This window comes from Pholcus phalangioides, unplaced genomic scaffold (genome assembly GCF_987345545.1).
Source record: "Pholcus phalangioides strain wild (caught in Gottingen) unplaced genomic scaffold, Ppha-v1.0 ptg000018l_1, whole genome shotgun sequence".
Classification (NCBI taxonomy): Eukaryota; Metazoa; Arthropoda; class Arachnida; order Araneae; family Pholcidae; genus Pholcus; species Pholcus phalangioides.
Window position 1 is genome coordinate 12,083,450 of NW_028301611.1, and position 25,355 is coordinate 12,108,804.

The 25,355-nt window shown below is 40.8% G+C and overlaps 1 protein-coding gene across 1 annotated transcript; it reads left to right on the forward strand.

Moving 5' to 3' along the window:
- The first annotated feature begins 3,795 nt into the window (after window positions 1-3,795).
- On the forward strand, window positions 3,796-25,355 carry LOC149071743 (uncharacterized). Its single transcript, XM_089247721.1, has 2 exons — window positions 3,796-4,179; window positions 22,403-25,355. Exon 2 carries the CDS (start codon window positions 22,444-22,446, stop codon window positions 24,232-24,234), a length of 1,791 nt encoding a protein of 596 aa, XP_089103847.1. The 5' UTR covers window positions 3,796-4,179; window positions 22,403-22,443; the 3' UTR covers window positions 24,235-25,355.

Genomic DNA, 25,355 nt, shown 5'->3' on the forward strand with positions numbered 1-25,355 from the left:
ACTGGCCTGCGGCACATTTTCAGATCACTTTTCCCTCACTTTGCCCCCCCCCCCTCATGGAGCAGGGGTCCTAGTGCGGGATCTTTTGCGTCCCCCCGAGATTGTCACGGGGTCCCTTTATGATGAATTTATAGCGTGAAAAGGCAAAATAAAAATAAGAATCCTCTCGAGCCTCAGGGCTGGAGAAGTGTGAGCTCACCTTTATGGGGGGTCCATGCTTTAGTGACCCGCGGCATAGTAACAGATCACTCAAATGACCTGCGGTAAAGTTTCCGAGAACTTGAGTGGCTTGTGGTTCAGTTCCACATCACTTAAGTGGCCCGCGATACGTTTTCAAATTAGTGCATTGGCCCACAATGCCATAAAGGTTGAGAACCCGGGAATGCAGTAAACAGGCACCCCTGCCTATTTACTGCATGGATGAACGAGGGCACGATCCTAGGACAGGGCCATCGTAAGAACCTCACGTGATTTTTTTGGAGGTTCTACCAGACAAAAATCGACATGCTTACTCCCGAAAATTTCAACCAGATATTTTTCTTGTGAGCCCCCCCCCTTCTATTAAAGTCCCCGGGTCATGCCGGGGTAGGCCCATGCGTTAAGACAAAACTGGCCACAGGGCCCCCAAAATTGATATTTTCTTTTGATATTTCAATTTTTTTTTTTTTGCAAAAAATATTTTTAAGGGTTTTAATGGGCCCTCCATGCAACCCGCCCCCCCGTCCTTCCGCATACACCTCTGTCTGAAAGAACGCTATATATAAAGGACCTTCAAAAGTCATGTTTGCCGTGGGCCCGACTTTTTAAGGAACAGGCCCTGGCTATTCCTTCAAGGAAGAGGCTTATGAAACCGTATCCTTAGATACATTCGTGCATAAAACCTTTATTCCTTAATTTTTTGCTTCGTAAATTTACTGAAAAGAATGAGAAACTCACTGAAATTTTTATGCAAATTTTTATGAAAATTTTTATCATGATTTTCTCATTTCTATAAAGAAATAAAAATTGAAAAAAAAAATCGAGCCTACTTTTAATGCTTAAAAACAGAAACTCGAGAATAAGTTTTGGAATTCCAATGACCAATCTCCAGGGCCAGTCTTGGTCACTTTGCGATTAAAATTTTATGCCCCCCCCCCCCCAACAGTGTTTCCTCAAAAACAAAACCACGCAATTAGGCCGCGGGCTTCTAGAGGTTGAGAACTATTGTTCCACGATATCCCCATGCGTGCTCTCCTCCCTTTCCCACAAAAGATATGACAGGGGCTCTAGCCTATAGAAGCCCTGGAATTAACACTAATTTCTCCGTAACATTTATCGAACATCAATTTTAGGAAGCCCACTTAAAGTCATGGCTTCAGGGACTGCCGGAAAAAGCCAGCCGTTCCCATCGTTGCTCCTTCATGCCGGGCCACCTTAACGCATGGGCTTACTCTGTACAGTAGGTGCGTCGGGGCTATCATGTTAACGAGACAAAATTATAAACACAATCTAATTAATTCATCATAGATGATATTCAAATGAGGTGGCCACTACATAGGGAAGAGGGACAGCTAAAGCAGTGGGGCTTAGAATGAATCAATTTTTTTACACAATTTATTCTTGAGGAGGCCCTGGAAAATTCCTGTTCTGGGACCCACCGACGATTTAATTTTAGAGCCCCAGCAAAAGATTTAATATTAATTTGATTCATTTTTAAGAGAGCCGTGTGTATAAGATGTTGGGGGCAAAATGACGGCCACTAATATTTCTCAACTTGGAGTGCTCACACCCAGGACTTCATAAGTTCGGGCCCTGGGAAAATATTATTTTTTGGGGGGCCTCTTATATATTTATAGTGTTTTTTAAAGCAGTGGGGCATACGCGGGGAGAGAGAGAGAGAGAGAGAGAGAGAGAGAGAGAGAGAGAGAGAGAGGGCACGTGGGCCATGCCTAAAATCAGGACTGGAGAAATCCCAGGCGCCAGATCGCCATGGCGACTGAAAAATTCGAATCGGCGCCTAATGTTATTCATGCATGATAACTGAAGTCAGCAAAAAATTATTGGAAATTCTGCCAGTGTTAATAGCTAAATAGCCAAAGACTGACATAAAGAGAAGAGAGGTGGCCCAGCACCATGGGCTGTCCACACGCCGGAGACGGGCTCAGCCGAGCCAATCAACCACAGACTGTTGTGGAGAGAAGTGGCCCAGCACTTCGGCTGGGGCACAGACAAGCGACGGGCTCACTCGAGCCACCTCAGACAAAATAGTGACTGAAAATAAATGACGAAGAAGAATTGTGGTCCTTTACATACATATATCATCACTTGAGTGACCCTTGACATGTTCCCAAATATTACTCAAGTGGCCCGCAACTCATTTCAGATCACGTAAGCAGCCCGTGGCACACTTATACAGTTCACTCAAGCAGACCACAGCACATTCACAGGCCTGGTTCAAGTTTCAGAACACTTGAGAGGGCGGCGGAACATTTTCATATCGAGTGACATTATACACGTCATTTTAACCTAAGTGATCCACGTCACAATTCCAGATCACTGAATGGACCATGGCATATTAACAGATCACTGCGGCACAGTTCCAGATTAATCAAGCAGCCCATTTTTAGATCAGTTAAGTGTCCCGTGGCACATTCCCTGGTATATTAACAGATCACCATGGCACAGTTCCACATTATTCAAGCAGTCAATTTTTAGATCACTTAAGTGTGTCCCGCGGAACATTCCTAGATAACCTAATTGACCGTGGAAAAGTAACAAATCACTGCGACACAGTTTCAGATTACCTAGATTATCCTATTTTCAGGTAACTTCAGTGTCCCGCGGCACATTCCCAGATAATTTAATTGACCGTTGCATATTAACAGATTATTGCGGCACCGTTCCAGATTATTTAAGCAGCCCATTTTTAGATCACTTAAGTGTCCCGTGGTACATTCCCAGATAACCTAATTGACCATGGAAAAGTAACAGATCACTGCGACACAGTTTCAGATTATCCTATTTTAAGATCACTCAAGTGTCCCGCGGGACATTCCCAGATAATTTAATTGACCGTTGCATATTAACAGATTATTGCGGCACAGTTCCAGATTATTCAGGCAGCCCATTTTTAAATCACTTAAGTGTCTCGCGGCACATTCAAAGATAACTTAATTGACCGTAGGATATTAACAGATCACCGTGGCAGAGTTCCACATAATTCCAAGCAGCCCATTTTTAGATCATTCAAGCGTCCCGTGGTAACCTAATTGACCGTGGAAAAAGTAACAGATCACAGCGACACAGTTCCAGATTATCCTATTTTCAAATCACTTAAGTGCGGCACATTCCCAGATAACTTTTAATTGACCGCGGCATATTAACAGGCCACCGCGGCACAGTTCCAGATTATTCAAGCGGCCCATTTCCGACCACTCAAGTGCCCCACTAGATTATGTGGCCCGTGACGAAATTCCCGATAATACCAAGTGGCCCGCGCTCTCCTCGAGGTCGGAGCACCCCCTTGATTTAAAAAAATATTTAAAATATTTCTATTTCGAAGTGGGGGGAAAAATCAAGAAATTAATATTTTGCGCTCCTGTAGTAGGTTCATTTCTTATTGGTCGAGGGGTTGTGGAGATATTTTTCTATGTCCCCCACCCCTATTGGTCGGCCGCGTCTCCTCCCCCACGATTTCTACCCCCCGTCCGATCTCGCCTCTCATTGGACGTCGTGTCTGGCGGCACCGCGCGGCCCCGGCGTTTGTGTGCGTGCGTGTCTTCTCGCTCTCTCTCTCTCTCTCTACTTGATATTTTTCAGTCCGTGAGTAACACGTGTGGCCTGAAGACGCGCGTTCTGTTTTTTCCCGTATTCTATTATAAACGTGACATTATACAGAATCCAGAAGAAGAAATAACAAGCGACTGTGAAATTATTATATCCATGGATTATTATTACCGTTATTATCCTCGTCTTTCTCGATAATCTCGGGGGATTGTGGACGGCTGGCTTGTGCGCTACGGTTATTAATTTTTCTCTTCTTCTCGGAATTAATTAATTTATTAATTTTTTATACCTGGTATATACACTTGAGATATACCAGATAAAGTAGAATCTTTGAAAAAGTGCTGGGATGAGGTGGCATTGAAGTGTCAGTCGCCTGAGATGGCAGAGCTGCATCGCCGGAAAGTGGAGAAGAAGGTAAAGAAATGTTAAGAATGTTTTATTATGATCATAATAATTATTAATTCGTGTTTTTTTTTTGTGGGGGAGGGAGGGCAAACGTGGAAAATTTCAAATTTAAATACGGTATTAATTATATTCCTTTCGTGTATGTTACATGGCATATATACCAGCCGTTGAGATTCTAAATAAATTAATTTAAATATTTATTTGAAAAAAATTAAATATTGGTCACGAAAAATTTATGATTACATATATAATACGGTGAATGTGATAAATCGGTTATTATGCATGCTTACCATTTGTCTTTTATCACTTTCACCGACGATTATGCATAAATTAACCAAGCTAGTTGGTAAATTTGGTAAATACTGAAAAAAAAAAACTATCACTTTTTTTTACCGGAGGTTATGCATAGTGAATGGTCATTGGTAAATTTGATGAATACTTGAAATTTATCGCCTTTATCTATGATTATATATAATACCCCTAGTGTAATTGGTGAATTCGATAAATATGAAAAAAAAATTCCAAATGAGTCTAGTATGTGTGAAGAATATAGTCGGACCCCGATGTAAATGATAACAAATTTTACGATCGTACCCCCGATGTAATGATACATGTATTAATAATTATCATGTACGATTTACCATGTTTACCAACGACGTTCATTTTTAGCTCGTTTCAACTATAAAAAATATCTTTCTTCGTGGAAAAGCGTTAAAATCCCCAATACCGAAATAAAAATGAAGTGAAATTGAAATGAAGAAATACAGATAATTGATAAAAATCTCGGAATTAATAGTTTTTTTACATGATCAGCTTCGTGACCCATGGGGAGGGGGGGGGGCCTTTGGTTCGAAATTAGTGACGCAATAAGCGCATTTACACTGCCGAAGCGAGTGCAAACGACTTGTAAGTGGATTTGTACACCTCATCTATAGGAAGCCGGTACGAATTAAGTTTGGTTCGTGACCCATAGCTCAAGAGTCCCTGGCTGTTGGTGGATTTGGTACGATCCATCTAGGGAGCCACTGTGAATCAGGTTTGGATCGCCACCTACAAATCACTGGCTGTTAGTGGAGTTGTACATCCCATCTAGGAAGCCAACGTGAATCAGGTTTGGGTCGTGACCACACATAGAGCTTAAGGATCCCTGGCTGTTAAAAGATTTAAACGACCCATCTCGGAAGCCACCGAATACGGTATATTAATTTATAGAAAACGGTAGATAAAATTAAATGTATATATATCATTTATAATATATCACATTAATGATGTATCATTTATAATATATCACATTAATGATGTACCATTTATAATATATCATGTATAATATGTGATTAATAATATATCATTTATAATTTGATATTAAATGCGAATTACCTTTTTTCATACTAGAAATTAGGGAGGAAAATCAGTAATATATCAAATTTTAGAATTTTGATTCACGACTTGTAGCTCCAAAAATCCCTGACTGTTAGTGGTTTTGTACGATCCATCTCAAAAGCCCCTGCGACCCAAGTTTGGGTCACGACCCATAAGTTAAGGACCCCTGATTTAAGGTCAGTGACAGAATTTACAATCAGTCGACAATGAACTTCAAATATATATTCTTACAAACCAACTTCAATCATGTTATATTCAATTTTCTAATGAACACGGGCTTTGTTTCAAATTTGGAATCGAACCCGTGTCTTTTTCCATTAAAATCCCTGATCAAGAGAAATAAGACTAAGTGAATAATATAATTTCGTACATTTCATATAAAATTCATACTTCCTGAGCTAGATGATAGTTATTACTATAATACACCGAAAAGGTATGATCATTTTTATTTGATCATACTCAAGTAGAGAAAATAATATAATTCATAAGAAAATTTTTTCTCTTCACGTGAATGTGATTCGGAATTGAATACGGTATATTAATATATACAAAACGGTAGATGAAAAATATATACATCATTTATAATATATACAATATGATATTAAATGAGAATTTTCTATGTATTTGAATATCATACTGTAAATTAGGGGGAGGAATTACTGATATCAAATTTTAGAATTTCTACTAAAGATAATTTTTTTAAGGTAATAATCTTTTTATAAATTAGAATGGGATCATAAATGGGAGATATGGTGAAATTTATAATAAACTTTTAAGTTTTCCTTTTAATATATAGTCAAATTTTGACAGTCATACCACTATCACTTCTATCGTCATCCCCAGGGCCGTCTTAAGAGCATTATGGGCCAACGAGCCAAGTTGATTTTTCTGAGGCCCTACCTGGTAAATTCTAGAAAATTTCCCCCGGATCTCATTTCTGTGAGGCCCTTTTCCCTTGAAGCCACCGGGCCGTGCCCGGGTGGGCCCCATGCGTTAAGGCGGCACTGGTCATCCCGCCTATAATACTAGGTTTTAAGGTTTCTTCCACAATTAGCCAATTAGGTTTACTCTAGTTATTAAAGGTTGGCACCTTCCGAATCATGTTTGTACATTCAGACCTCGGTATAACGTCGGTCGTTTTTAACGTCAAACCCCCTGTAGCGTCAGGTTTTTAAATTCTCCGTCTGCATAATTGACAAATTACGCTGAATAGTTACTGGCTTTTATATACTGAATACAGCGAGACCTCTTTATATCGCATGATTTCCGGAATCTCGGGTGCAAAATCACCTTGGTGACTAAAATTCTCTAAATCAGGGTCTAATGATGACACAAAATTTTCTTATTTAATGGCAGTGTGTCTCCTAACATAATTAAACATAACTCAGGACAGTTTTCGTTGAGAAAAAGAAAAAACCATACTTGTTGGCTGAATTGTTTCCCGATTCTTCACGCCCCGTTATAACGTCTATCGCTTTTTCATTTAAATTACTTATCACAATTGTTAGCAAATTTTTTCAAGTCTTTAAAATTCATCTTGCTTATAATGTCATTTTTATCCGAGTCATTACATAAAATCTAATTACATCTCCACTTCAAAATTTATAAATCTTAATTATTGTATTATTTTTTTGGTACGAAATTCAATGACAATATATATTTATCGACATATAATTTTTTAAATTTATCTAGACCATAGTTTCCCAACCTTTTGTGTCCCATCGCCCCCTTCTTCAGAAATTTTTTTCTCACATCGCCCCTCCCCCCAATCTAACCCGTAGGATCCTATGTTATCCTCGTAGCTTCTACCGTCCCCCTAGAATTTTCCATCGCCCCCAAGGGTGCGTTAACTCCACGTTGGGAATCACTGACCTAGACTATCAACGGCTGGTATTTCAAGCAAATATATCTTTAAAATTTACCTTGCTTATAAAGTCATTTTTATTGTAGTCATAAAACCTAACTATATTCACACTAAAAAAATCTATAAATCTTAATTATTGGATCATTTTTATGGTACTTATGTTACGGTAAATGTGATAAATGCGGTTATTATAAATAATAACTGGTTATTTTGCATAATCGAGGTTTTGTGGTATGTTTGGTAAATTAACGAGTATTTTATGGGAATATATATGGATGTTGGAAAATACACGTTCTAGTGACTGAAATTATTAAGGGATATAATTTTAATATTACGAAGAACATGAATTCTGATGATTTGTGACATGAGGGACGTAACAACATGTTCGGATATGAGAATTTTCATCGGAAAATATTACTTTGATGCTACATAGCCACGAAAATTTAATCATTATTTAATTTTTTCATTTTCTTTGGCATTTCACAAAGAAACTTCTTTTAACGATTCTTTTTGTTACTGTAAAAGCAGTTTTATCATTTTTATTCAATCGAAAAATCACTGAAATTGTTCTACGAATATTAAAAAATAATTTAAAAATTTCACCATTTTTGTTGTTTTTATTTATTTTTTCTTAGTTTAGCTCTTTTTTTGGCTTCTGTTAATTTCCAAAAATGTTATTTATTGTATTTCGAAATTTTATATTCGCTGATTTTCCTGAAATTTTTCTCTAATCTGCACTAATTGCTTTTCTAATTTCTTGTTCTGTTTCCCTCAATTTTTTTTGCAGTCCTTACTTTTTTTTTAAAAATTTAAGTTTTTGTTTCTCTTAATTTTTTTCCTAAATTATATTTCAATTTTTTTTTTTAAATTTCATTTCTTGTTTCTACCAAATTAAATTTTTTCTTATATTCTTCAAATTTCATTATATTTGCTTGTTTTAATTTTTATTTTGTATTAAATTTTTAGTTTCTATTATTTTATATGAAATTTTTAGTTTCTATTATTTTATTTTCTTAGTTTTCCTGAAATTTCTTTTTTTTTGTTTCGGTCAATTTTTTTTAAAATTAATTTTCTATTTTTCATTTTTGTTTTTTTTATCTTTGTGAAATTTACTTTTTGATTCTCTTGATAATTTTTAAATCAAATTTTTGGTTTCAATAATTTTTTTAAAATTGCATTTCTAGTTTCTATCAGATTTTATTTCTCTTAATATCTAAGAAATTTCATTTCTTATTTTTACATATTCGTTTTTTATTCTCGAACTTTTTTTCTTGCTTTATCTTTTTTAAAATTTCATTTCTTGTTTTATTGCAAATTTCTTTTTCCCGATAAAAAAAAATTTTAAATTCTATTTTTTGCGTGAATTTTTTAAAATTTTCACTTTCTTTGTTTCTGTTAATTTTTTTTCTTAATTACGTAATAAATAACTAATTAATGAAGAAAGGCCACTTTTTTCCTCCTGAGCACTAAAAATTTATAAGAATCATACCTCATTAAATTATGATTCTTATAATAAATAAAAAATAAAAAAATTCCAAATTTTATGAATTTTGTAAATTTTCTCGAGAATAAATATAATCTATTATTTATTCACGAGATTATATTTAGATATTGTATAATTAAAATATAGATCATATTTATTATACATTATTTACTTTAGTAAATATACATTATTATCATATATTCATATTTACTTTAGCAAATAATGATCTCGTTTCATTTACAAGTACTAAAATTTTTTATAATAATTTATAATAATTTTTTATAATTATAGATATAAGAGAAAAATTAATTCTGAATTTATGAATATCGTTTCCCATTATGGGGAAAAAATTAATTAGAAATAGTAAAAAGAGATCTTTATTCTCTTCCGCGTTACCTTCGAAGGGCGTAGTAACACTATTGCGTAAGTGCCACCACACCATATAAAACGTGCGGTTTTTTTGTCTTTTACTTCTTTCCTTAGATTCTTCTTTTTTTCCTGTAAAATGTTCTTCAGGACGAAAAAAAACAAAAAGAAAGACAAAAATCCACAGTGATTATCTTTATTACCGCCATAATTCTCTTTTCCGCCGTCCGTCTCCTATTGCAAGGAGCAGCTTCCCATCCAGACATTCGATTAGTTTTTTATAGCGCCATCTGTCGAGCCAATAATCAACTAATAACACCAGTCCGTTTCGGAGATTCTTAACGGAATCGACGACCCTTTAATATTTTCTCCCCACGTTCATCGATTTCGGTTCCCGTGTAAGTACTTTTATTGTGCACAGTGACACGCAAAGGCACTTTTTATTATTCGTGCGCGTGCGTGTGTGTGTGTGGAAAGTGTTAGTCTCTATGGTGACTTTTCATCTTTTTTTTTGTGGTATTGCTGTGCATGTAAGGAAATGGGACACTCGGAAAATATTGTACTGCATATCAGTAGTTCTCAACATGGGGTCATATGGCCCCCACTTTCAGAGCCGCCCTTGGGGGTGTGTGACAGGTGCGGTCGCAGCGAGCCCCGTACTCAGGGCCGTCTTAAGAGTATCATGGGCCCCGGGCCAAGTGGTTTTTCGGAGGCCCTACCTGGTAAATCCTAGAAAATTTCAACCGGATCTGATTTTTGTGAGGCCCCCGGGCCGTGCCAGGGTGGGTCCATGCGTTAAGACGGCACTGCTCGTACTCACGGTAGTAGAAGTGAAAAAAATATACATGTATATCAAAAAGGTGCCGAAATAAGGTGACTGATCTTCAACTGATTTCATTATGGAAGCATAGGATTAGGAACTTTGGGGGCTGAGGCCATTTGAGCCAAAAATAAATTTTGTGGAGGAGGGCGCCCTGGGAGAAACCCCAAGGGAGGATATAGATAAGGTATTTTCCCTAACGAGCTTGAGGCGACCACCGATATAGACAGCGCCTTCATTTCCAACCCATTTCATTAAGTGCAGTAAATTGCAATATAGCGATATGGCCAGAACTGGTGAAGTAGTAGTTTTTTAAATGTTAAGTATGTAAAATCAAAGTTGTTACTTCCAGCTAATTATGGGGCACCCCAGAACAATGTACGTTATAAAACGTAAGTCGTTACTTCCAGCTAATTATGGGGCACCCCAAAACAATGTACGTTATAAAACGTAAGTCGTTACTTCCAGCTAAGTATTCCCTCCAGAACAATGTAAGTTGTTACTTCCAGCTAAGTATGCCCGACACCTCAAACAATGTAAGTTGCAAAATGAAAATTTTTCAGAACAATGCAAGTTGCAAAATGTAAATTTTTCAGAACAATGCAAGTTACAAAATGTAAATTTTTCCAGAACAATGCAAGTTGCAAAATGTAAATTTTTCAGAATGCAAGTTGCAAAATGTAAATTTTTCAGAACAATGCAAGTTGCAAAATGTAAATTGTTACTTCCGGCTAAGAGTGTGGGATCCTCCAAAACATTACTTTGCCCAGGAATCCTGAGAGAGACGGCTATACATACATAAAAACACTGACAAAAAGGAAGCTCAAAGAACGCTAGCCTAGGGTAACCTGGACCCAGGGTGATGTGTCGGGAGGGTTAATTTATAGAGTAGGTTTGTTTTGGTCCAGTTTTTTATACAGGACGATCCTATATAACCACCTATTTTTCCCATATAATTCAGCTCTGGAAGAGATGAATCCCCTTACCGCCTGGGTCAAGAATGGCCCAGGGTTCCAGAGGATCGATCTTATTTATAAAATTTTCGTTCATCATAAATTTAGTTTTGATTAGATTCAATTCGAAAAGTATAAAGGGTCTCACTCTTAGATGAGAGTAGGGGGCCGTGTATGAGACGGGGGGGGGGGGGGAAGAGCCCATGGGTTGAAAAGGTTGTGAAAAAACACTGCTGTACATTGTTCAACTACGTCCGGATACACATATTGTACTTTTGCCACAGGCGGACGAAAAACTTGTATGTATAGGGTGACCATATACAGGGCCGGCTCCTATACCGTGTGACCCATGCGGCCGCACGAGTTCAAAGCAAAAAAAGCTTTGTCGACCAAAAATACGTGATCAAGGGGTGCCAAAAATAGGTCCCGCAAGGGTATAGATTTTTTCTCGACCTACTCCTGACCATATGACACGTATTTTACGGGGCATTTCCCTAATTTTAGTCGCCCTAACTTTTTTATAATATGTCAGGCTTTTCTACTATATCTTCAATGAGGTTTATTTGAATTTCTGAAATTAATAATTTAGATTGTTTTCATGATTAAAGTCATAATTATGATTTAATTATAGTCACATAAACCTATTCACTCACATGTTTGTGAAACAAATGCTTTTTGTTGTTGTCGTCGAGTTTCTAATTTTAATTCATTGTGACTTGCAACATCAATTTCTCGTCATTAGCAATTTTAGCGATAGTTGGCAACTTTACTTGCTTTTGACAATTTTTTCGACTGTGATTGGCGATTTCCCTCGCCTGCAACAACTTTTTCTTTTGGCTATAATTGGTAATTTCACTTATATTTGAAAAATTTTGTGAAGATTTCCCGTATTTTTAAAAAGGACGTGTGGTCAGCCTACGCATTTATTGTGTGATACTACCGAAACACCTTTAGTGGGCCGGATGAAACCCCCATGGTGAGCCGCATTTGGCCCGCGGGCCGGAGATTGTGTAGCCCGTGCTCTTCATCAAATCTTTTGATGCATTTCCTAAGGGTATCAACATGAATAATTCCATGGACAGCTTAAAATGCCTTCTTATTACTTTTATGGTGAACTAGTGTTTCCTCAACCCGGTGCCTCTTGTGGTCCTGGGATGTACTTGGGGGGGGGGGGGCACGGGTAAAATTCAAATGGAAGGTGAATCTTAGCAGACAGAAAGGGTCTGTGGACTATGGAAATTTTGACGCCCTTTACCCAGTCTAATTTTCTTAACAACTGATTTCTCCAAATTGACCAAGTATGCCTCTGTCTGTGAGTCATTCTTTTTGTCGCTCAAATCCTTTCACATTCTCTACGTCACTTTTTGGTCACTTCCATGCTTTCAGACTCTCTAGATCAATTTTTCGGTCGCAAACTTACGGGGTTCTTCTCTATAGGCCACTCCCATACTCTTCAGGTCACTCTTTCGGTCACTCACATATATCGGTCGCACACTCTCTCTCTATGGCAGGGATTCTCAACCTGTGCTCAGCGGACGGTCAAGGGAAATAAAAAATTAGTAAATTTAAGGGATAAAAGAAATTCCGACGTAAAAATTATTAGCTAATAGGTATGCTCGAGCCAAAAAGATTGAGAACCACTTCTCTAAGACCTGCTTGAGGTAGCTCACACGCATGCACACTCTCTAAGATCCTCTTGAGGTAGCTCACATGCACAGACACTCTTCAGGTCATTCTGTTGGTCGTGCACTGACAGAGTGTTTCTTTCGATCGTTCACATGCTTGCACATTGTTTGGTCCCATGTGCTTGACAATGGTTTGGTCACTAACTTGCACGCACACTCTGTAGGTCACTATTTTGATCACTCGCCGAACCGTTCTCGCTCTCTATGATATATAAACTGATTTACCCCGTTTTAAGTTCCCTTCCTCCATTCTACTCTAATTTTCTTGACCATCCATTCCTCAAATTTTTCACTCTGGTCTATAGCCAGCTTTAGACTAGACTCCCCGCCAGTAAATACCCCCTCTGTTAATGGGTCCACGGGGGCCACAGGTAGTTAATGAGGCTTTTAAGTAAATTAGAGGGAGGGAAAAGTCTGATTACTTTCAGGATGCAGCCGAAATACTCACAAAAAGATAGTCATTTAATAAGAACTGGTGTTTTTCAATGTGTAATCCGTGGATTATACGTAGAAATTACGGTATTTAAATGCTTTATTGTTAGGAAAGGACTTGGCATGGATTGGAAAAGGATTATTAACATTTAGTGCAAATTTATTAACATTTTCGTATTCCAAGGAGCATTTTTACAAGGAGAAGGCCAGAGGATTCCCTTGCCAATAAGACGAAGACCGTGGAATCTCTTTGCCAATGAGACGAATGACAGGGATCCTATCTGCTAATAAGAAGACCAAGGACCTCCTCATTGCCAATAAGATGGAGCCAATGAAAAGTCCAAGGCCGCCTTTACAGAATAATATTCAGAACAAAATGATGTAAAAGCAACAACTTGATTGTTTTCTACCCCCCAAGCTCACAAACAACCCGAAACTTGCCCAAGGCCCACCCAAGGGTTAAAAAGAGCCTTAGAGTCAGGAAATTCTTTGCCAACCAACTGGCCTTGGCCACAAATTGTAAAAACTAAGGCTCATTATTAGTTTACAATTAAACCGATTTCTTAGCGATTTTATGTCAGTGTTAGTATGAAATATAACAAACTAATGATAGAAAAAAAATCAAAGCACTCCATGTATGTACAGGGTGGGCAAAAAGTTCGTATAAACTTCAAAAATGCATAAAAACCGGAAAAGTAACCGAAGTAAAGAAACGGTTTGAAGGGTTAGCATCACTAGGTCACGGGAATGTTTTTAAGACTTGGGGGGGGGGGAACCACAAAAAATAGCCGATAGGTGGCGCTGACGTTAAACAGGTCAAAGAAAAGTGTATTGATCTGGTCCATCCAATCTGTCGGAACTGAAAGATGTGATCCGCCGAGAGGTCTCATGTATAACTACATCCGGACCTGCCGTTGCAGGATTTGTGACTCGCCTGCAATGTGTTATTCCCTGTGGTGGTGGTGGTCACGTGGAACACATACTGCTGTAATAGACGATTTCGAGGCATTCTGTTCGTTATTTGCGTATCTTTGTGTACGTCAGTGCCACCTATCGGCTGTTTTCCGAGGTTTTTTTTTTATACAAATACAAATACAAATACAACGCCACAACAGGCAAATTGCCCAACGAGGTGGCTGACCTAAGAACATCATGGATCCCCGAGCCATTTTTTGGAGGCCCTACCCACTACTGCTACACCACACATGCACCCCCCCCCCCGCGGAACCCCCCAACGAACCCCCAACGAATCGGTACATGCGGGAATGTGCGTGTACGTGTAGTGGAACCTGACGTAAAGTTTGTTTCTGTGTAATGCTTGTTATGTGTAGTGCTGTCATCTGCCCCCAGTTTTTCTAACTATGAGTGAAGTGTTATGATTGAATGATTTACCGTTGTAGGACTGTTGCTCTCTGTGGCGAGACTTTTTAACGGGGAGATCGGCTCGCATTTGCGCCTTGAAGTTGGGAACCACAGAAAACCAACTTCAGCCGACCACCACTGTGGGGTTCGAACCCGGATCCTCGCATCACGAGTCCGGCACTATAACCACTCGACCACCACAGCGGCGACCACCTTCCTGTCTTAAAAAAAATTCCCGTGACCTAGCGATGCTAACCCTGCAAACCGTTTTTCATTTCGGTTATTTTTCCGGTTTTTATGAATTTTTAAAATTTCTACGGACTTTTGCCCACCCTGTATTTCTTCTTCTTGTCGTTTGTAGTATGTAAATGTGGTGAGGAAAAATAAATATTATTCATAGCCCCGTTAGACGCACACACTCAGATATATTTCATTCATTACATCATATATATTTCCGACATTTCAGCCTTGGGGATATTTTCACGTAAAAAAAAAATATCCCCAGCATGGGATATTATTTAAAAATGTGACAACAATGATAACAAAAAGAACTAATGAAGTAGATGCTGGATAAAAGAATCACTAATAAAGTGACCAATAAATAAGGCACCGAAAATTTTACGAATGTTTTCAACAATTGTTAAAAACTTTAGTCAACCGAACCTTATTTGTGGAACCTTTAAACTGTCAAAATACTGTGTGCTTACCGTTATTCAACAGGATATGAAATGCCGAATTCTGTTTATTCTCTTACCTACCTTAGAAAAAAATGAAGCAAATCTGTTATAAATATGGATATTTTTCATTAAAATAATATTTATAAAATGAATTGAAATACGCTTCTTAAACCCTTAAATCAGTGTTTCCCAAAGTGGGCGATGGAAAGGTCCAAGGGGGACGATAGAAGCCACGGGTATAACATAGGATCCTATGGGTTTGCTTGAGTTGGGGGGGGGGCGATGAGAGAAAAATTTCTCTGAAGAAGGGGGTGATGGAACAAAAAGTTTGGGAAACTATGCCTTTAATGATCATAGTAGAAATCACTAAAACCTCTTTAAAATATCATATCGTTTTTATGAAGTAGGCTATCTTCCGATTTTCAGTGAAAGTAAATCAGGGGAGAGGAAGAGGTTGTTCCACAGAGGAATCAGCTTTAAAAAAATATCTGGGCTCATCATATTGCTGAAATAAAAATGTTTTTAAGTGGGCGAGATATCTCGTCAATTCCTGTGAGAGGGTTAAGAAAAAAAAAACCGGACATTTTTCATCAGCCAAAATAATTGAAAAATACAATAGCCACCGCTTATAAGAAACACTGGTTATAAGAATCAACCGCTCATAAGAATAAAATCATCAAAACGAAACCAAAACGCTGTTTTTAACATAGGAAGATCATCGGTTATAAGAATCAGATTTCCGCATATAAGAATCAAAGAAGTTACTGATGATGATGCTGCCCGGACTCTTCTGAGACCAACTAAAGAAATTCGACTTTCGTAAGTGCGACATTCACTGAGATGAACTTAAAACTTGGAGAAAAATTGGGAAAGGAACAGCATAAATAATGGGGAAAAAAGCATTGTCCGTTAGTTTTTACTGATCTTGCGCAATTTTGTCCAATTTTTGAATTCAAATATGTCAGTGAGAATATTACACTCACTAACGTAGAATTTTTTTTTTTTTGGCTCAGAAGAGACTGGGCAAAAACACTTTCTAATTGGGTTTTTTGGGTACAGGGTGTCCGTATAAATATTTAGTTTCTGTATTTTAATAATTACACAACTCCTTGCAGCATGAATGACGTATCTGAGGTCTACACGTTATTTGGATGCTTCGTATAATTGGAAATATGCCCCTGGGCATAGGCGTACGCAGAATTTCCTCAAGGGTGGGGGAGGGGGGGGGTTACTTTTTTTTTTCCTTTTCGGGGGGGGGGTTACGTTTTCTCCGGCAAAATAACACTATAATCTTGGCTTGGGGTTCTAACCCCCCCCCCCCCAAGCCGAGATTATAGTGTTATTTGCGTACCCTTTGCGTACGCCAATGACTCTGGAATCAGCGGTTCGCCGGTTTAAATGCCGTGGGCGCTGTTACCTGCGCACCCTGTGTATACGTATATAATTTTTTTACTTGTCTCCCGCTCTGTTGTGTATTAATTTACGCGCACACATCATCAGAATATGCAAATGAATGAGGAAATAAACTTGTGTTTGTGTAAACATGTTGATCTCATGGGAGGGGGGGGGGGGAAGCTGTATATTGCTGATAACAATCTTATTCTATTAATTTCATTTGATTAGGCTCAGTCACTGGTTTGCAATAAACATTTATTTTCATCATCTCCCGATTTCTTCGTTGCATTACTGAATACTTTTTCCCCCATGGTTGAATTTGAAAATTGAAAAATGCTTCTTTTGGTAAATTTCTGTGCACAACAAATAAACCTCCCCCACTCCCAATTAAATTAATGAGCAGCTTGGTCTTAAAATTCCGACTTCATATGCAGGACTTGACAAATCCCAGACGTCAAACCCCCATAATGACTAGGAAATTAGCGCTGCAAATTTTCTATGCGTGTTTTCTAAATTAAAATCCTGGGACAATACAGGATTTTTGGAATTCATATCAGCATATTCGTCAATACTGAAGTCATAAAAAAACATTATTTTTGACCATTTTTTAATACGAATACAAATTCAAAGGTCATAACAGGAAAATTGCCCAACGAGGTGGCTGAAAAAAGATGCCCATAAAAATATCGGTGTCAAATATAACCGAAATACAGCAACCCAATATTAAAGCGTATACTTGTGTAAGAAAAAATTAATAATTGATACTATATACTGCCCATAATACCAATATGTTTATCGTACTTCTGTTTAAATGTATCAATTGGTTAGAATTCATGACCTCCGGAGGTAAGCTATTTTATTCACAGCCCTTATACAGAAAAATTCCCTGTGACACCAAAAGCTGGAATTGTCTCTTACTAAATGATATTGGTGCGCCCCCCCCCCCCCTGTCGAAACACCAGAATGCGATGTATTAATAACCCATGGTTCATCCTCAGGGGGCTCCCACATTCTGGAGCGAGGCTCCTAGGCTGGGATCTTTTGCGGGCCCCTCGGTCAGACTTTTCACGGGTCCCTTCTGTAGTTAATTTTAATTCATAGCGTAAAAAGCAAAAAATGATGAGAACTGTCCCTGGCCCCAGGGCTAGAGCCCTGCTAGCCCCCCCCCCCTTTGTGGGGCCATGTTCATCCTATCCATCTCATTGAAAATTTTAAACACTTTGATCATAAATCCCCCAACTCATGCATTCCTCCAGTGTAAACATATTTAAGAGAGCAAGTCTTTCTTGATAGAATAAAACCTTTGGCATAAAACCTTTCATGCCAACAAGAGCACGCAGAACTCTTCTTTGCACACCCCAACCCAGCGGTTCTCAACCGGTGCTCCGTGGAGCCCTTGGGGCTCCTTGTGCACTCTTCAGGGGCTCAGCGGCCGCTCGAGGAAAATATAAAAAAACAGTAAAATTTAAAAAAAAAAAAAACTATAAATATTTTTAAATAGTAAAAATAAATGAGTAACTTTAATGGATAATTAAAAATGTGCCTACGGGGCTCCGCCATAGAATTTATTTTACTAAAAAGGGCTCCGCGAGTCAAAAAAGGTTGAGAACCGCTGAACCCAATTCAATTCTATGTTCCTCTGCAGGTATGGCCATTTCTTTCGTTGAAAAACAAAATTTTGCCACCTTGTTGAAATTGTTCTGCTGCCTAAATCTTTTTTTGCGATTTTTCAAGCAATGTGCATTAGGTGGCACTGAATGTGAATAAAACTACAGGACAATAACCCCCCCCCCCCCAAAAACACCTGGTATTGTTTCCGGACCGAACGAAAATCGGAACCGAAACTGACCACTCTACGGTCCACGTGGATATCGTCTTTATGATGTTGAAATAAGCGATAGTTCTCACTCACTAGGAATGCCAAAGATATTGCTTTCTTGTTTTGATGTCTCCTTGTCGTAAGCCTCTCCCTCGTATCCATCGGCAATTCTCTCTCTCACACCCCTTAATCAAACCACTTGCCCTTCCTCCCCAATGTGTCGTTCACCATCCTCCCAATAGTCTCAAAAGAGTATGGACGCTGGTATTAACTCCTCCTCCTCCTCCTCCTCCTCCCTTTAAGGACTACTTCCTATTTTGGCATCACTGTCAACGGGACTCGCCACTCACCGCGCTGTGAAGCCGTCTATATCCACGACTGACCGATTGACCAAGAGAGAGAAGGCTACTTTCTCTGTCCGGTAAGAAAGTGAGGGGGGGGATGTGAAATGGAGGGGGGATTTTCTCTTCTCCTTGGCTGCATCAAGTATTTATTCAACCTTGTACATATAGGAAGCGTTTGGCTGCAATAGAGTTATTACCATTTGTTTGGAATTGTTGTGGCAAAGGCCTGATTTCAGAATGGGCAAGAGAAGCATTTTTGCCCAGGACCTCTTGATTTTTGAGAGCCCCACAAAATTTCAAAAAATGTATATTTATTCACCGACTCAGCATTTTCTAACCCTAGTCCCAAAGGGCCAGATTCCTGCTTTGCCCATGTCCCCCACGTGAAAGTTGAACCAATTCCGCATGTTATGACAAGATTATACAATTCAAATTTATGCTTTAGTAAGCCTCACCCGGACAGAAAATTTTTTTCATGGGGTCCTTAATATTAAATTTTTACTCTATAAAAGTTAAAATTAACTGGAACCTATCCCTGGCACCAAACTACTGCTGCTACTACTACTTAACTGAACATGCACCTCATACGCATTCCTCTACGGAATATCTAATGAATTTAAACATGCCGGAATGTGTGCTTGGCCCTAATTTATTTTAATTATCAGAATTGCACTTATTTCGTGTTCCTGCTGGTGCTGCCATCTGCCTCCCCCTCCCATTAAAAGGGCGTTCTTATCCTTGGCGGGACCCTGGATTGAAATTTTTAACTTACTCCTTACATTCGGAAAAGTTTATGCATAATTCAAAAACTTGAAAATACGATTATAAGATCGAGGGATACCCGGGTTCCCACCCTCTTCCAGGCTAAAGCCCGTCCAGCCTCTCTGATGTGGAGGCCATACTTTTAGCAGCACCAGGAGCCCTCGGATATTAAAACTCTCTGGACAATCCTCTCCCTCCAGGCTTGTGAAGTTGCTACCATACCAAAATTCAAAATATTGTTAGATGTGTGCACCATGTCTGGGACACTACATCCCCATTTATCCGTGAGCCCATTTTTTAAGACGGTTTTGAATTTAGGAGGGCCGTCACTTCCCAGGGCAAGGGATGATACCCAAGACGATACCGAATTCCTCATACCCATACCCATTTCCAAAGGATGATACCCAAGACGATACCGAATTCCCCATACCCATACCCATTTCCAAAGGATGATACCCAAGACGATACCGAATTCCCCATGCCCATACCAATTTCCAAGGGATGATACCCATTCCCCAGATGATACCCAAGCTGTCTTGGGGGTAGGCTTCTTAAGACTTCAGTAGGCTCCTTTAATTGATTTCCCCATAGATGTATGGCAATAAAGTTATTTGATCGCCGGGCCTCCTGGCCAGATTCTTGTCATATGCTTTGATAGAGGGGTTGTCAGGCACAAAAATATTGTACAGGTCGCAAAATGCGGCTAGGCCCGACTCGGATGCCAAGAAATCATAACAACCAATGAAATATTGCCAAATTTTGATTCTGAGCAAAAGATACCGCTAAAAAAAAAAGTGTTAATTTGAGACGAGAGACCACATTGTTGTTGAAAAAGCTTTATTCAGTCTCAAACTCACGCACGATAGGCATTGTTACCGGGATGCCTAGAAAGACACTGCTATCAGTTATGAGCAAGAAAGAGAAATTACATTGCCAAAACCTGATAAACATTGACAGTTCGATAGCGATATCATCGCTACCAAAAAAAAGAAAAAGTGATAAGCATTTACCGTTGAATAACCATAGCCTGGTCATAAATGGTTACTAGGTAATGAAAAGAAAAAGGTTCTGGCTCTTTTTGGACTTTGACCGGTTTCTGGTACCAGCGGAATAATTTTATTTTGTTCTCCTTGTTATCCAGAAAAGTCTGGGAATCAAAGAATATACCTGAGTGATGTTTTCATTGCCCCCCACATCCTTTACAAACGGGCCCCCTAGGCTCTATCTTTTGCTGGCCCCTTAGAACAGACTTTCACGGGTCCCTTTATGATGAATTCATAGCGTGAGGGGGCAAAAAAGATAAGAATCGCGTCCCAGACCCCAGGCTGGAGCCCTTTCAGCCTCATCCTCGTGGGGTCCATGGATGTTTTGATGAAATTCCAAAAAAAGCGTGTTGGCATCGGGTGGAAGAATGCGGACCCATGTTTTAGTGATTGAATCCAGGGCCGCGACTGGGGGGGGGGGAGCAGACAGCTCGCGTGACCCGGGAGCTGGACCCGAGGGGGCGCATATTTCATTCTGAAACCTCTCCTTCAACATTACAGGGGGAGTCTCGCCACAGAGAGCAACAGTCCTACAAACAGTACAAATATTGTCATTACACTTCACTCACTTCACTTCTGAGATATAGATGGCAGCACAAAAAATCATACACAACACTAGATACGCACTCAGACTGTTAGGTACACTTCCTAGACACAACTCACTAGGTAGTAAATTCCCATGGCGATAGACCTGAGTTGTGCTCGGCTTGAAAAAAGAATAAAAAAAAACATTACGGGGGGGGGGGCGTCAAGATGGGCGCTTTCCCCGGGTGACCAAGCATCTAGTTGCGGGTCTGATTGAATCACCAAAAATTTCTAGCATTACATGAGTATATTTGTGTCAGAATATATAGTTTCTTGTATGAGAGGTTGGCAGGGCTCTAGCCTGAGAGTCCGAATTGACTCTTATTATTTTTTGGTTGTTTCACATCAGGGCCGGAAAAATCGCAAAAAAACTCTAGGCCCAGAAAAAAAAAATTTAGGTGCCAAATTTTTTTTTTTTACCCGATGAAAAAGGTCCAAAATCCTTCTTTTGACCTTTTCAGGGCATAGTGAACCTCTTTCATATCGGCAGATATGCCGCTATAAATTTCAGACATTTTGTGCTGTTCTCAGTCCGCAATTTAGTAACTACACAAAGAGAATTTTAGCCGCCAATACCAATTTTTTAGTCGCCAAGGCGACTTGGCGCCTGAAATTTGTCTATTTCGGTTTTACAGTATGAGAGGTCCGAGTAAAAGTCTGGCATGAGCAAATGACTTAAATCCCGCATTGCTTTCCTGGGTCAGGGAATCGTTGTTGATCTTTATTTTGTGCACAAGATCCTCTCTCCACATGCCGGTCACGAAAGACAGCCTCACTCCCAATCGTCGAGATCGTCTTCCAGATCGACCTCGTTCACTTACTTCCAGCTTTGGAATTCGACAGGTCAAGGACGTTGCGCCGTCTCGCCGAGTGCCCGAACCTGGGTACGAATGACAGAAATGGAGCTTTTCGTTATGGTGGACGACTACTTACCAGGAGCAGGATCTGGACGTCGTGGTAACGGCCGTTGGGGTTCTGGGAAGCAACTAGGTAAAGGGTCCTGCATCCATGGTCCCTCAAAAAAAAAGTAGGGTCCCACAATCCAGGACAGGGGGTTTTAAACTATGCGTCGAGGTCGAAACTTGGTTTTTGAGCTATATTTCGCTAACCAAACCTGATTCGCAGGGGCATCCGATATGGGTCGCGCCCAAACTTGATACACGCGAGCTTCCTAGATGAGTCTTACAAATTTCAAGGTTCTTTTTGATAACAAATTTGAATTGGTGATTGTTTTCTCATTTCGATTCTTTGGTTCCTTGCAGGTGAGCAGCCGTGAGTGGCTAGGAGGAGGTGACAGGAGACGATGAAGGACGGTTCCGAAGGCGACGACAGGTCGAGCAATGACTTCCTGACCTCCAGAGATGCCGACAGCACAGTGGTGTCACCGAACGGCATCCCGGTGTCGATCATACCGGCGAGCCACCAGCGCCGGATGCAAGTCATGGGTGCCACTCTCGCCGCACTGGGAGCAGAAGTTGCCTCCAGTGCCCTGGCCACCACCCCGGCCGGACACCACAACCACCTACGGAAACTGGACGGTCATTCCCTGGTTCCTAACACGACGCTGGCCAACGCCTTACTCGGCATCAAGCAGGAACGCGTAGACAGGAACTCGTGCTCTCCGAATAATGGTACATCACCGAGGGTCAACTCCACGGTGGTCTCCCCGCAAGGTAACGGTAGGTCCGATGGCGGAGTCCACAGCAGTAACAACAATAACCAGAGCAAAGAAAAGCAGTTCACGTGTGAAATCTGCCATCGGTCTTTCGGTTACAAACACGTTCTGCAGAACCACGAAAGGACACACACGGGCGAGAAGCCGTTCGAATGTAAGCAGTGTAACAAGAGGTTCACCAGGGACCACCACCTCAAAACACACATGAGACTGCACACGGGCGAAAAGCCTTATGAGTGCGAACACTGCGACCGCAAATTCGTCCAAGTCGCCAACCTCAGGCGGCATCTACGCGTCCATACGGGCGAGCGGCCTTACGAATGCAACATATGCCCGTCCCGTTTCTCGGACAGCAACCAGCTCAAAGCACACGTGCTCATCCACGCGGGGTTGAAACCATATCCTTGTATAAAATGCGGCGGGAAATTCAGGCGCCGACACCACCTCGTGCACCACAAATGCCCGATGGACGAAGCCAATCTGGGCAAGCCGAGAAGAGGTAGAAGGCCGAAAGCCTACGACGAAATGCCGACAACACGGTTGTCCCCGGTAAAAGAAGAAAGGTTGCCAACCCCAATCGCGGATATTCCTCCCTCAGCAACTCCACCAACGTCTGCGTTAACTTCCGTAATCACCAAGAACAGTTCACCCCCTCAAACCATACTCCCTTCCCCACAGCCATTACCACTGCCTCCTCAACAGCAGCAGCAGCAACTACAAAAGCAACACCATCTGAAACCTCAGTCTCAACAACAACAACCACAACACCACCACAGCCAACACCACCATCACCACCACCACCAGCAGCAGCAGCAGCAACAACCTCCAGCCGCTCACATGCAGCAGATACGCCGCAACCACGTCCACGCCCTGCACCTAGTTGCCTCCCAGAGCCCCAACGGTCGTTACCACGACGTCCAGAGCCTGCCCCTCGATATGTCCAAGTCGTCGGCCATAACGAAAAACTCAGTTTCCGTCATCGTACCCAGGTCTGGACTCTCGGCGAGACAGTACAACGCCGTCCACTGCACCGAAGTGGACGGCGTCCTCGACCTGTCGAACTCCAGGAGCGACTCGGAAGCCGAACCCATCGAGGAAGAAGTGGACGAGGCCGATCTGGAAGACGATCTCGACGATTATTCCGGTGCCGAGTCGGACGACTGCAACAACGCCGACCGCGTCGTCGACCAGCAACGCTTGGGAGTGAGGCTGGCTTTCGAGACTGGCATCTGGAGGGAGGATCTTGTGCACAAAATCAAGATCAACAACGACTCTCCGACCCACGAAAACAACAACGGTGAGGTGGTGTACGAAAACCATAGTGGCATCTACCAAGGCAATGGTGATGTCTACGAGGACAATGGCGAGGTGTACACCAACGACATCGATGGTAACGTAGCAGATTCGCTCTACGACTAATATTTCTATTTCACACAGGTGCGATATATTCGGAACTTTACTCTTCTATCGAGCAGTGTTTCTTAACCATTTTTCGCCCATGGCCCCCCCCTCCCGTCTGATTCAGGGACCCCCCCCCCCCATCTAGAAGCGAGATTATTTCTGGTTAGTTCCCTCAGAAGAGCGGGACTGATAGGGCCTGAGGATCCTAAGACGGTTCTTATATATTTTTTGTTTTTCCACATTATAAATTCACTCTAGAGGGGGCCCGTGAGAAGTGACCCGGAGCCCACCAGCCCGCATTTTTTCAGCAGTATTTACTTCATTTATAGTAAACAAACATTTTATAAATAAGGTAAGTCCCTAAACCCCCAAAGAGCTACAGTTTATCGAGGGTTCTATGTTATGCAGTCTCAACATTGGCTGCCTCCCCTCCAGAATTTTCTGGAAGCCCATTAGCTGGTAGTAACAGCTAATGAACTGATTTTTGAATGCTCAAAAATCAAAGTACCAGATGTCATTATATAGCTCCTCTATGGTCATGAAGCCCCCCTCACACCAGAGGGGCTGTTCACGACCCTCACATCCTGCAGTAGGCTGGTGGGCTAAGGATCACTTCTCGCGGGCCTTCTCCATAGTGAATTTATAGTGTCAAAAAAAAAAAAAATTCAGAATCGTCTCAGGCTCCTGGGCTGGAGCCCTATCAACCCCCCTCTTCTGGTAAGGGCATGGGGCCCATCAACAACAACATGGGCCCCCGGGCAAAACTGTAGTCTGACCTCCCCCTTTCTAAGCTGGAAATATACCAGCTCACCAATTTAAATTCTCTAAAAAATCACCACTGGGGGAAAGTGGCAATTCTCCTCACTTTTTTTGTCTTTTCATGCTATAAATTCACCATAAAGAGGGCTTGTGAAAGTCTGGTCTGAGGCACGCAAAATATCCCAGCCAAAGGTCCCTGCTCCTGGATGTGGGAGCCATGGGGCCCGCGATTTAAGATGTCCCTGATTGCGTAAGCATTTCTGCTAAATTCTGAAACTAGCCACACACTTTTCTTACCATACTTCACTTAGAAGTAATTGAAATCATCCTTCCATTTGATTTCGAAGACGCCTTAAAATATCCCAGTACCACAAGGTGGG